This window comes from Notechis scutatus, chromosome 3, assembly GCF_049901735.1.
Source record: "Notechis scutatus isolate UNSWTSFEM ecotype Mainland chromosome 3, rNotScu1.2, whole genome shotgun sequence".
Taxonomy (NCBI): domain Eukaryota; kingdom Metazoa; phylum Chordata; class Lepidosauria; order Squamata; family Elapidae; genus Notechis; species Notechis scutatus.
Window position 1 is genome coordinate 186,229,089 of NC_142011.1, and position 14,577 is coordinate 186,243,665.

Consider the following 14,577-nt stretch of genomic DNA (forward strand, 5'->3'; position numbering starts at 1 on the left):
CCAATGTCCGATGATGGATATGGCACAAGAATATAGCCTTGCGAAGGAAGGTGATGAGGTCAGTTATGTATCAATGAACTACTATAAACATGTATTTTACATAAAAGTACTCCCAAATTAAACATTTAGAAGAGGATGCATTACTGGACATACTTTTTGGTCTCATAGATTGAGGCTATTATGGCAGATCAGTCATAACACTTCCATGAAACATGCTGCAAGCACTAGAACAAGCCCTGGCCTAGAAGATACATGGAACCTAGTTTCTTCCATCTACCTGTAATATTAAGAACAGCCAGTAAAATTTTAAAGTCAGAATTTTCTTATGGGATGCTGGCAAAGGCATAAAGAAGGAATAGCTTCTTCTCATGCACTTATATTTCATGAAAGCAATCTGGTTTTTATGTTAATATACAAGGTACTAAAATCAGCATGAGTGGTAGGAGAAAGAATATAAGAAATAACTATGTTGTTGATCATGGATGTTCTCTTGATTTTATAGTTTTTCTGAAGTACAAATTAAAACAAATCAAATTCATGTTTCAAAATATTTTAATCCCCACGGATATGTATGGTCTACCACCTTTTTTATTGCTTTACAGTACTCTGGTTCATACTCGGGCAAGACCAAAGTTTAAAGTCAACCATTCTGTAAATGACTGTATTTAAATGCATACTTTTTAAAATGTTGCACCCCCACTTTCTCAAGTATTCTGCAACTCTAATCTAGAGTTGTACCATCACATAAGTAACGCAACAGCAACAATTCCAAACATAACATGCTGCCAGATTGATGAAAAATGTCTCACTTGATATAATCGTTTTGAAATTCAAGTAGCCTGATACATTTTTCCAAGAACAGTAACAATCAAGTCTGAACTATTAGACAAATTTTGTATTTAGCATTCCAGTATTTAAACCAAATGTTTTACTAAAGTTCTTTGCCAACACTCAGATCCCTAAGGTTAGGCAGCATTTTAAAAGATGTGTCCAAAAGAATTATTTTGGAATATCCACATTCAAATTAGCCTTTGAAATAGGACTGTGACCAATATCACTGGAAGGAAACACTACTGTATTGTGTATTTTGGCACATTATATCCTGTGTGTTTTAAGTATAACAAATGATGGTTTAAACAAATTACGCAAAAGCATGCTGGCTTGCTAACTACCAATACACAAAGTTCATAACAGCAAAGTCCTTGTGCATATTTTCTCTAATCTTATCTTGATTTTATCTATGAATGACACATGCAAATCGAATGAAACCTTTGCCGTTATTTCCATTCCTTGTGCTAAACAAAGAACTAAAGCTGCTCAGTTAGCATCAAGGTTAAAGAAATGACACTTGCATTAGGTAGCCAGGAAATATCACATTTTCAACTTTTGCTTTTTAAAAGATTTTAATCAGACACATTACAATGCACAATTGTGTCTTTTGATCCAAAATTAACATTCTATCCACAAGATTTGGAAAAATTTTCATTTATTCCTTACACCCATTCCTTTCATCAACAGAGAGAATTAAAAGATTCTTATTATGGATAGTTCCAACCCATCCAATTCGTTCCCATATGTTGAATGTCAGGATTTTCTTGTGGCCTTTAATTGGTAAGAAACAAATTATCTTTAGCAGTTTAATTAATGTATAAAATAAAGATTTAGTTTGCTCAATGTACAGATACAAGCTACTTAAAACAGCAATTCAGAAAAATGCAGTCTGCAACATAAGTGGGTCAGTTGTACTAATCTAGTAGAAACCTACTTTTTGTTCCTACCCCTTTATTTGTTGATAAGTAGTCTGAAAGAACATGTATCTGTTTGAGGAATTAATTTAACTGAAAACAGCTTTCCAGAATTCCACCTAAACAAATTAAAAGTAAAGTTAGTGAACGTATAACATCTCAAATCATTTTTAAAATGGTGTTCTATTCCAACTTTTCAGTACCTTTTATTGGTTTAACAGGCGTATTTCTTGCCTGTGGACCCCGCTGTCATTTTACGAGGACATTTTATTACGTAAGAAAACGAAGCATGAGCTTTATTCCAATGTCAGGTGTACAAGTGCAAGTAAGCAGTGTAATTGGTATTGTTTACCCCAGGATAATAAAAACAACATTAACTTAACTGACATATCAGATTAGTAAACAAAGAGATCACAATTATTTTTTCTTTATGTATCAAATGTGTATCATGTGTGCTAGCAACAGAATGATTTCAAAGACATCTGTTTTAGGCACAAGCAAACTTTGGTCAATATTACTGTCAGTGTCTAACCAGTAACATAAGTAACCTGTCACAAATTATTTGTTTGAGTGAAAAGCACCTGGGGCAGAACCTATGGACTGCACCTGAGATCAGAATCCTGCTCAAACATAGTTTGGAAATCTGTAACATAATGCAACACTGCCTGGTATTGAAATTTTAATATCTACACTGCTTTATGTAATCAGTTCCAATTAATCAAATGAATAAGCCATTATTTCTATTGCATGTGCTATCCTATTCCATCAAATAAGCTTTTTCCATTTTTGTTTTCAAACAGGGAAACATTTACAGTAGTCATTTTTACATATGAAAGGTTGCCAGGTGGCCCACTTCTTATAGCTACAATTGAGAAGTTACACAGTGGGTCTTCACAACAGAAAGCAGTTATTTCATGTTGCTAGTCTGAACCACTCAGATCATATAAAAACAATGTTCAGTTCAAGTATACTTCTGATGTCCCACCATTTAGTATAATGATTCACTGCTACTGAGTCAGTGCATAAATCCAAGATACAAGTGCCTCTATGCATAAAGAGTGAAATTTCACAATAACCAGCAGAATAGGCACTCCAACCTAAGTAGCTGAAAGTGCGCACACGTCTTCCATCAAAAGCAGTGTTGTTGTTTTTTAAGAAAATGATCACGCTCAAGCAGGTATCATAGTGAATGGAGAAAGTATTTCCTTGTTTCTAATGGACTTTATAAACAGCAATGAATCTACCCTAACTAAGCTACCTAATTTTTGGCAAAGTGAGAAGTTCACTTGTTGAAGTTTTATAAGGCAAATGAAACATGGAAATAGAGTTTCTACAAGCATTTGACCTGTGATATTGTAAAATCAAAGTACTATTTTATTAAATGAGTTATTTTACACAATATGAACATCAATATAATTACAACTGTAATGTTTTTTTAGAATGAACCAATTTCCAGATTTCCAAGTAGGGCACAACTGTACAATTACACAGAGTTGTCTTTACATGAAGCCCAAGGAACAGCATAAAAATATGAATGTTTCTATAGCCCCTTCATTTTTCTGCTGATCAACAGTTTGTTAAGAAAGCAGCTGCAGATTTGTTACGTAATGTCTGACAATAGAAGAGTCAATAGATTCCACGAATTCACCTGAAACACAAAAATAAATTCATCATTTGAACTGTTATGTTAATATTATGCAATAATTTAATGCAGTCTTTTTCAAACTTTACAACTTTAAGACTTCAATTCTCAGAATTTCTGAGTGCTGGGAGTTGAAATCCATACATTTTAAAGTTGCCAAATTTGTAAAACACTGATTTAATATAATTCAATTTTAAAATTAACCACCCCCAAACAATTGTTAACAGAACTGGCTAAATCAAAATGAGAACATTATAAAATGTCCTTTCAGTTACTTTTTGCAGTTTTGCAAAAAGGCCTGGTGATAACAATAGCTTAACTGTACAGTACAAGTAAAGTTGTAAATAGAACAGATCCCCCTCCCCACAAAAAGCTCAAACAGCAGTTGATTTTATATTGAAGTTATCTCTTCACTTTCATACCCTTCAGAAATTCAACAAATGAAATATAAATCAAGCAAAATTATTTAGGGTTTATAATCAATGAATTCAAAATTTAAACGGTACAAAATTACCAGTGAACTTTATGCCTGAACATCAGCTAATTCTGGAGGAAGTGGGGTTTTGGGATGCTTGCTCTCAAAGTGCTGCTTGAAGGTCTTGGGGTCTGGCATCTGTGTCTGGTTAAGGAGAGAACAAAGCAACAAATCAAGGAGAGTTTCTTCTTCTTCCCCCTCCGTCCTTAGGATCTGCCACATTCCTTTAGTTTCTTTAACTCGGATCCGTAGACAATGGGCTTTTGGGATATTACCGCCTCTTTCATCATTTAATTTCCCTTTTTTAACATATTAACCCATGCTCAACTTTAATTCGCTTACAAATTTGGTCACATAATAGTACCTTTACACGTACCCTTCCTTTTATTTATATTTAATTGACATTCCTTATTAAAATCAAACAATTCAACTCTGCATGTTTTTAGTGTTGGGCATCAGAAAATGATAATAAAATGAAATACATATATATTTTCCTCATAAATTATTTAGAATTGTTTAATCTTCTTGAAATCCTAATATGACATTAAAGGAAAACATTTTACTATCTTCTGACTACAAAAATATATATTAACTAGGAATCAATAACTCAACCTTTGACAGACTGAAGTTTCTATCATTACCCTTATCAAATCAATAATCCTTAAATTGGAAGGATAATAATTCCTATAAATATCCATGCTCTCTGGGTTAGGTGGGGTTCCTAGATTAAAACATCTGGAAAGGTTATCCAACCATTGTTTAGAATCAGTGGAGTCAGCTGGGAATATCAAAAATGGTGATCAGTTGGCTGCAAAGATGCTGCAACATCGTGCAACAGTCATGGGTACAAGGATTGGCTGGAAGTCATTTTTTTTAGGGCAGTTATAACTTTGGCCACTAAACTGATGGTCATAAAGCAAAGACAACTATATTATATATTACATCATCATCTCCTTTTAACGACCCCATAATCCCTTGCGGGATGGAGTCTGGGCAACTGAATGAAGCTATCAGAGTGTTTATTGGCCGGATGCTCTTCCTGTCATCAATGCGGTGTTTTGTTCAGCAGATATATTCCCATGAGAGAAATATGTGCCCAGCGAGAGAAATATCTGCCTCTAACTCAGGGGTCTCAAACTCGCGGCCCATGGGCCAATTGCGGCCCGCAGGACGATATCCTGTGGCCCCCACTGTGATATGAAAGTATAATATTAGTGCGGCCCGCAGGGGGAATGGACCTCTGAAGGAAGTCCCACCCGCCGTTCCTCGTCGGGCCCGGCAAGTCCGAGCAGCCAGCACATAGAACAGGGTGGCGCCGGATGTTGGAGAAGCAGAGCGGAGCCGGAGATCATTAGCCGCCTCTTTCGCAGCACAAGAAGCCTCCCCCAACTGGCCAGCTGCTCTCCTCCTTCTCTGCCTGTTTGTTCTGTATGGCCGAGGAGGAGGAGACCAGCCGGCTGGTTGGGGGAAGCTTTCTGCGCCGAAAGAGGCAGCTTTGCTTCGCTTCTCCAATGGTCTGGCTTCCCCTCTTGCTCCTCACAGTTGCCCTGAGCTGGTGTGGTTCTTTACTTGGGCAGCCAGACGCCCGCAGCAGCAACAGGCAGTTCCGCCCGGGCTCCGCTCAGGTGTCCGGCTGGGGCTGTCAGGAGTTGCTACCGCTGGCGCAGCTCCGCGCGGCTCCAGTCCTGCGTTGCCTTGGGAAGGGAAAGGCAAAACCAGGAGCCGCTGACAAGTAGAAGCCGAGCAGAAATGACGTCTGCAGTGCCACTGTGGAATCCCTTATGCGGCCCAGCCTCACCCAGACTCTGCCTCCAGCGGCCCCCAGATAAATTGAGTTTGAGACCCCTGCTCTAACTAGAATCGAACTTACAGCCTCCTGATTGTGAAGTGACAGCTCCACCTCCAGGCCACCGCACCACTCCCACATATTTTAACTAAAATGTTTCTTCTAATTTTTTTCATGTTCATTGCACATAATTTTGGAAGTCCCATATTAATAATTTTATTTAATCAATGTAATCATACGGTATACTGATCAAGTAATACATAGCTTTTATTTGGAAACTCCAGCTATCTCAACTTCTGAAAGAAGCTTCCCCATTATATTACTTTTAAGGGAAAACAGCTCTAAGGCAAAATTTCCTTACCTATCATCTATACAATACAAACTTTGACACAGAAGGATGTTGCCTTGCTATACTATACTTCATACTCCCGAGTTAAAGTCTAGAAAGATTGCCCAGTATTTTGTTTCAAAGCTTCTTACCCTGCAGACGGTGCATGTATATATTAAGGCCGCTTTAGCTGCAGCCTTCTGATCATGGCCTTGCTTCTTTTTCTGTCCAGCTTGCTTTTTGGCATTTTTCTGTTGTGACTGGATTTTCTGCTGTCCACGAGCCATATCTAGAAGTGCAGAAATTATAACTGGTTATTCATGTGTAATTCCTAAATTAAAGGAATGTATCACCCTATATCCGTGTTGGCGAAGCCTATGCCACGTGTGCCAGAAGTGGCACACTGAGCCACTTCTGCCGGCATGTGAGAGCTCGCCCGGAAAAGCCCCATTGCGCATGCATGCACCGCTGCCGCCTGACAGCTGATTGTTGGGTATCTGGCGCACATGCGCGGGGGGAGGGAGCGCAGGAGACACACGTGTATACGCAGAGATGCGCGGCGCATGGAGGGATTGCACATGCATGTGCAGATGTATGGCGCACGGGGATGATTGCGCATGCATGCGCAGATGCGCAACATGGGGTAATCACATGCGCAGGCGCGCGGTGGGGGAATCGCACATGGCAAAGGGATCATGTGTGCAAGCGCGTGAATCGCAAGCACATGTGCAGATGCACAGCGCACTGCAGTGGGATTGCACATGCATGCGCAGGGGGTGTGGCGGGTGGGCCCAGCACACATTGCCTTCTGGGTGCTGGCACGTGAGCGTAAGCGCACATGCAATTATCGGCATGGGAGCCAAAAAAGTTTTGCCACCACTGCCCTATATACATGCTTAGATGTCTGTCTCTGAGTTATTTGTTGGAGTGGAGGTTTTCTGGAACGCTGACAATTGCTTCAGAAGGTAAAATATGAAGTAGGGCATTGCAATGATCCCAATTCAAAGGACAATATGTGATATATAGTAATAAGGGCCCACATGTACAATAGCAGCTGTCAGAAACATTTGCAGCCAAACATGCCTTTTCCCAGGATCACATATCAGCTGTAGAAGGCAGCTCATTTAAACACATCAGATAGCTGAACCAAAATGAAAGTAAAGCTTTTGGTGTCAGATACTGTATATATTTTAAATAAATTTGTATGCAATGTTTTACAAAGACTATAAAAACTAACGCCATACCCAAACCAGCAAACCAAATGTATTCAAATTAACTTCATTTTACTCAAGACAATATAGAATTGGGCATACTTCACAATGATGGAATTTGACAAGAGATTGTTGAATTGTTGGAAGGAACAGGGAGGGAAGGAAGGAGTGGAAAGAGAATAAATAAAACTTCCAATTTCCTTTGAAGTACAGTACAACTACAAAATTATCTCACACTCTATGAGATACAATCTATTTTGAACAAGGAACAAGTTCATGGTCCAGGAGTTCTCCTTGGACTTGCACTGATAGCCGAAATTATATAAACATATAAATTACTGGATAACAGTAGCAAGTGAGGATTTTCATGAGCTTCTATTGCTATGATTAGTGTTCATAAGCTTCCACTGTCGTGATAATTGTGTTTCAAGAGACACTTGGTTTCAGTGATACCTGTGCCAGTAACGGCAGGTGTAGATTATTGCAACATTCCTGTGTTGTGTGAGAGTCCTTGAAATTGTTACAGAATTGTTACTGTTCCAAAATGAAGCATGCAGTTTATACAGTGGGTGTGGCACCACAAAAACACTCCTATCTTGAAACATTCACATTGGTTGCCAGTTGCTTTCCAAGCCAAATTCAAGGGATTTGCTTAGGTGTATAAACCCTTATAAAGCTTAGGCTTTAAATAATTGCAGGACTGGTCACAAAATCTTCTTGATAAATTCAATTTTTAATGGGGAATGTTTTATAGGTCTTGCCAGAGATATATTAATACACAACAAAATATATTACTACTATATTGCTGATAAATCTGGTCTCCTCTTATTTCAATTTTGGACTTACTTGAATTTTTTTTATGCTGCCATTATTTTTATAAGCAACCCAAGGCAGCAAACATATCTAACATTTCTGCCTTCCTGAGTTTTAAGTCCTTATTTTTAATCTTATTTTAGAATGGTTTCAGAATTCTGTATATTATTGATGTAGTTTTGTAAGTTGCACAGCTTTCAAATATACATTAATAAATATAATTGCATAAAACAAATGCAATGGAATTAAAGATATGACTCCTGCTGTAATTGATATTCTCATACCAAATATTATTTCTACTACTCATCTACTTTATATTCCAATGTTATTACTGTTGTACATTTCCCTATAATTCCATTCCATTTTGTGGCAAATCAACGTTTTGTAATGTATTTTGTTCCCCCAACTATTATGCACATAGCAGTATGTATGAAATATTATCAATCTCTCACTGAATAAAGGAAGTTAGTCCTTTTACCACTCAGGAAAATATTTGCCAGCAATTCTGGGTAAAAGGAATATCAATTTTTTAAAAGAAAACAACAGTTCTTTAGCCACTGAACACCATTAACAACTTGGAGAGGATTGTATTTAATTATTGTAAGAGGAAAAATAACAGTGTAAAAAAAGATTAGAAGTTTTGTCATATAGCTCATTTGTGGCCACAAATCAGTACTAAAATTAAAGGATATTTAATATAAATCTAAAATCTATTAACTGGCGCAGATAATAGGTTTTCCATTCAAGTACATCCAATGCAATTAAATTATCAGATTTAAGAGACTGTCATAAAGTTACCCACAATACTATCATCAATTCAGGCCATTAAATATTCTATAATTCTTTAGCCTTTTGCTTGCTGTTTGTGAATACTTGGTAGTTTCCAACAAATGTGGAAGGTATCTAGGTAGGGGGAAAGTGGATTTTTTTTTCTAGTTAAAAAATAGTAAAGGTTTTGCTGTCAGTCGTGTCTGACTCCAGGGCAGGGTGCTCATCTCTGTTTCTTGGCCAAGGGAGCCACGTTGTCCGAAGACAATTTTCGTGGTCACGTGGCCAGCATGGTTATATGTCAAAGGCGCATGGAACACTGTTACTTTCCCATCAAAGTGGTACATATTAACCTACTTGCATTTGCATGCTTTCGAACTGCTAGGTGGGCTGGAGCTGGAGCAAATAAATGGGAGCAAGTAACGCTGCATGGAGCTCAGGTCTCAAACCCAGGCTGTACTCCCATGTTAGTGAATCTATACAAAAATGTTCATGTTCAAAAAAATTATTATAAATATTAATAAATATAAACTGTATCAGCTTAATTTCACTTTATTAGAAACACATTTTACCAGATAAAGACAAACTCTTAACTTTGTACAGTTATATACAACTTGCCTTAAATTAAACTTGCAAAATATGAAACTACTAATTAAACAATACACAGATACAGCAAAAAGCCCAAATCCAGATCTCTACAGGAGAGGTTCCCCTGCCCACCAATTCTGTACGGCATAATACAGAATTGTAACTGCTGAAATAACGGGTTAAAGATTGTGAGGAAGGAAGTGCAGATAAAAAAAGTCATTAGCAAAAGAATAAAAGTTTCTTTCCTACACCAATTCTTTCCTATGCCAAGTCTGCCCTAAAGATTATCCTACTTATCTACACAAATACTCTAAATATGAAACACAAGTCTGTCAAAGTAATTGTCATGTGGTCATTGAGTCAACCATGTGGTAGACAAGGCTGCCAATCCATGCACACATTGGACATTTCATGTAATGGTTGAATTGAAATGTTTTACAATATTTGCAATTAATATTTATTACTTTACTTATTCATTCATTCGACTTATATGCCACCCATCTTGCCTGGAGGCAACTCTTATTAACAAAACTTATATGAACAGAACCAAACAATCCATTAATATTTCCCAAAGTGCTTTGCATCTACCCAGTTATAACTATAGCAAACAATATGCAGTATATTCTTATTTACAATTTAAAACTGCCATTGCTTTCATCCAGATAAATTGCTTCCAAGATGGGGCAAGATTGAAAGTAATGTAACTGTTACACAAAAAGTCTCAACTCCCATTTGGATTCTACCTCAACTTTTAAGAAAATTCAGGACAATATATACAGGTAGTCCTCGACTTATGACCACAATTGAGCCCAAAATTTTTGTTGTTAAATGAAACAAGATTGCCCCATTTTACGATCTTTCCTACCCCAGTTAAGTGAATCACTGCAGGTGTTAAGTTAGTGACAGGGTTCAGTGAATCTCGCTTTCCTTTTGACGTTGCTTGCTCAGAAGGTTGAAAAAGGTGATCACATGACCATGGGACACTGCAACCATCATGACTATGACTCGGTTGCCAAGCAGCAGAATTCTGATCATGTGACCATGGGATTATTGCAATGGTCATGTGAAAAATAAGTCACTCTTTCCAGTGCCAATGTAACTGTGAAGGGTCACTAAACAAACTGTTGTAAGTTGAGGACTACCCATACAGGATTATATCTTCTTATTCTCATAGTTGCTCTATAAAATCGGACTTAGCATAATTGGCTTGAGGTCGCTCTGTTGGTCACACGAGTGGGTAAGATTTGCATTAACCACCAAGTGTGCCAACAAAACTGATCTAATAATTTTCTTTTAAACATACTCTGGTTTGCTTTAGTTGCATCCTAAACCATTTTTCTAATGTGTAGCATGACAATGTGCAAGTTCACTCTGAAAAGAAGCATGCAAATGTTTCCTTTTTACTGGAAAAGGTTAAAAAAAAACCCTGAAGATAGCTAAATCCTCTAGATTCCAGATAAAAATCAAAAATAAGTTTGTTTTATCCAGCTTAATATTTAAAACATATGTGGTAGTCCTCTGAAGTTCATATCAATACTTACTGCAGTTTGGTTGAAGTGTTTTTAAGAGATACAAATTTATCAGATTAGGAAATAAATATATGAGAGAAGAGATGGATAGATAAACTTATTCAGTAATGATTTTAACTTTTCAAAAGTACCCTCATTAATTTTTCCAGTGCTTAGAAAAGGCATGTTATTTAGTGAGTTTTGTAAACCATTTGATTATAAACTGAAGCTTTACATTTTACAATGAGCAATAATTTTAACTGAATTCAGCAATCAATAATCAATAAAATGAAGAACTAAAATTCAACCATTTTCTTTGAGACAACGAATACAGGAGGTATAGAATTTAGCATTACGTAATCCAGTTTAGCTTTCCTCAACAAATATTGGCTTTTCTTTGCTTGGTAACAGAACAGGACAAAAATAATAATTCTACAGGATCACTGAATCTCCCTCAAAGGGAACATGTGGAAGATCTATGTTTCCTTATATAGTATATCATCCTCTCTAATTTTTCACAAATGTTTCCTTTTTTTCATTTACACATCACTATATTAATTCAAAACAAAGAGAGTGACAACCATGTGGGCTATATTTACTATATATGTCAATTACTGACAATTGTTTTAATCACAATTATCTGTATAATTATTACACTGGGTCAATCAGCATTATACACTGACTCCTATTATGATGCTTTTTTTTTTCCAAAAATTCATGTCACTGCCTTATCATGTCTTCAATAACCTTATGAATACAGTACTTTGTTTGGAACAGCTGAGAATTCTAAAAAGTAGGCTGGGTATTTATGAAAACAAACCAAGATTGTTCATGAGATTACCAACTAGAATTCTTTAAGTTCCAAAAGAATTTTGTATTTATAACACCTAGTTCTCCTGAAACTGCACATAACTAACATATGCTACCAGACTATTCCTGGTTTTCAAGCAAACTCACAATATTTTGACACCAGATTTGAAACAGTCAGCTTCTCATTTGTAAAAGCAGAGTACAATATTATATACTTTCTTCTAGTCCATATTCATGTTCTTGCATTACAAATTACAGTCTTACTACAAATAACTCTGGGGGAGTTATTGACTCTCTTAACATAATCAACAACAACCCAGTTTTCCAAGGAGGATAAAAGTACAAGTTGATAAAGTCTTCAAAGCTGCCCAACGAAGTCCAAGAGAAGTAATACTAGATTAAATTGCTAAGTATTACATCTTTCATGCAACAAGCGTTGTTTCTTAGGAGAAAATATTTAAAAATTTGAAAACGAACAGTGCAAACAACTGAGAAACAAACAGTGTCGTGCGTCTGCTCTGAAACCCATTACTTTATATACAGAAAGTTGAACACAAATTAACTATTTATTCAACTGAATTTGAACTTTATGAGACATCATCATATTTCATCTTCTCGGTACCCAAAGGCAAAAGTATAAACATTCCAGATGGACTTTAAGCTGCTTGTGATGACAACAAGACTCAGGCCCATCATGTGACTTTAAGGAAAGGAATGAAACTACAATAGGCAGCAGGATCAGAAAAATAGCTATGAAAAAGTTAAAAGAGTGTAAAAACTATGGCTTATGCCGTGCACAGAGTATTCAAACGCAACAACCCAAATGGAAAGCAAAAAGAACAAAACAAAACAAGCCTAACTTTGTGCAAATACAGCAGGCAGAAGGAAACCTCTCTTAGGCAGAGATAGGCCTCTCAAGAGCCTGGGACCTTAGAGGAACATTATACCTCCACCAGCCTCACCTATTCAAGGTAAACAGGTATTCCCAGCCAAACTATTGCATCTCCATAGTGAACTTCTCCCAGGAATCCCGGCAAATACTTTCGAAACGAAAACGGAGGGGCGAAAAATACAAAGAAACGCCGTTCGCCGAAGCGTGGCTTAAGGCTCACTTCAGGCAGCTCTTCCAGAGAGGGCAGCGGCCACCGTTCCCCGTCCCGTCGCAGGGAAGCGCCCTCCCGCCTTTCCCCGAGAAGACCAGCCAAATGCCATGACAAGCTGCTGTTGCCCCTCGGAGCCCGCGCAACAATGTGCCCAGCCGTCACCCTCCCCCCACCCCACCCCCCAAAACGCCCGCCTCGGCTCCGGAGGAACGCAGGGCCGCCTCGCCTCCACCCTGGGGGCCTCGCCCGGGGTGGCCGGTCGGTCGGGGAAGGCGCTGCCCTCCGCCCTAAGCAGGCAATCGGCCTCGCTACCGAGAAGCCCTCGGGCCTGGCAGGGGCAGCAGCGGTTCCCCCGCTCCCTCCTCCTCCTCCCCTCCCGCCTCGTTTACCCGGGTTGTGGCTTCTCCCGCCGGCGAGGCGTCAGTCGACGGCGAGGAGTGGCCCCGGGCAGCCCCGCAGCAGCGGCCGCCGCCGCCGCCCGCTCGAAAGGATGGAAGAGCCCGCGCGACTTCCTGTCCCCTCTTCCTGTCTGTCGCCCGGTCCGTCAGTCCGTCGGCAGCCCCACCTTCGCCGGGCCGCGCACGCGCCACCCCTCCCCTTCAACGCGCGCCGCCCCGAGCGCGAGGCGAGGCCGCTGTCGCCACAACGCGCCCGGCTGCGCCCGAACTGGGCCAATGGCGGCGGCGGCGGCGGCGCGCTCTTACCTCAGGCGGGAGCGACAGCGGCGGGCAGCGGGGAAATAGGGCGGTCGGGCGCGCCCTGTGCTCCTTGTTCTCTTTCCCCTCCAGTCTGGGACAACCGCCTTGCTTCAAGGGGGCGCGACCGGGCTTTCCGACTTGTAGTACATCTTGCCTCGGGACCGTAGTTGGAGTTATGGGCTTTCTAGTCCTCCCTATTTGGGAAGAGCCTGATGGGGCAAGGCGCGGGAAACACATCCCCTCCCACCCCCAACAGCCTGCTGAAGTCTTCGGAGCATCTTCGATTAGATGAATATAAATGTATTCCTCTATATATGTGGTATAAACGTGGGCGGGTTTCGTTGTGGTTGCATTTGGATTTCTTTATCGTTGGGGACGTTGCGATTCTATGGAGTCGCGCTTTTTCCAGTTGGGCGGTCCTAGGAGCAGCCCTTTAAATCGGTGTTTTTCCAACCTTGGCAATTTTAAGATGTGTGGATTTCAACTCCCAGAATTCCCCATCCATCTTGCCCTTACTTTAATGTTGCCAAGGTTGAAAAACACTGATATAAATACATACAATACTGTATTGATGTATGTATTTTTAATAAATAAAGGAGTCACACCATTTATGTCCGAATTCACTTTTATAGGCTTCTACTGAACCAGGGTGATACAAATGAGACCACTGTCCTTGATTTACTGAAAGGTGTAACTTCCTCTTTGGCTCTCCTAGTATTTATTTGGAAACCCAAGCTTGGTTCTGTCCTGAATAATAATCATGGTATCACATTCAAGGCAGGGAAAAAAATGTGAAAATGAGGGTTGAATAATGAAATCTTTGTCCTAAAAGTACACGTTTTGAAGAAGGAGCATACAGTAGATGTGATAATATATTGGCTTTTAATTTGCATAATTCTGTAGCCTAATGTATATCCTGTCATTCCAAAAGTAATGGTAGGGGGTTTTCAGTTGGTCCAAAAGAGGTGAATTTTTTTCCCCAGAAAATGAGTTTGCTTTTGGTAGAATAAAATATCAAGGAACTAAACATTAAAGAATATTACATGTTCCTAGGTGCTCTGTGCACTCTACTGATTGCCTTTTTTCCAAGTTTAAAATAGGC

At 39.2% G+C, this 14,577-nt stretch overlaps 1 protein-coding gene across 1 annotated transcript; it reads right to left on the minus strand.

Annotated features, from left to right (window-relative positions):
* Nucleotides 1-534: 534 nt before the first annotated feature.
* Nucleotides 535-13,323, minus strand: ZNF706 (zinc finger protein 706). Its single transcript, XM_026690249.2, has 4 exons — nt 13,167-13,323; nt 6,129-6,265; nt 3,902-4,006; nt 535-3,393 (listed from the first exon to the last, which is right to left on the minus strand). The coding sequence occupies exons 2-3, from the start codon at nt 6,261-6,263 to the stop codon at nt 3,911-3,913; spliced, it is 231 nt and encodes a 76-aa protein (XP_026546034.1). The 5' UTR covers nt 6,264-6,265; nt 13,167-13,323; the 3' UTR covers nt 535-3,393; nt 3,902-3,910.
* Between the last annotated feature and the right edge of the window lie 1,254 nt (nt 13,324-14,577).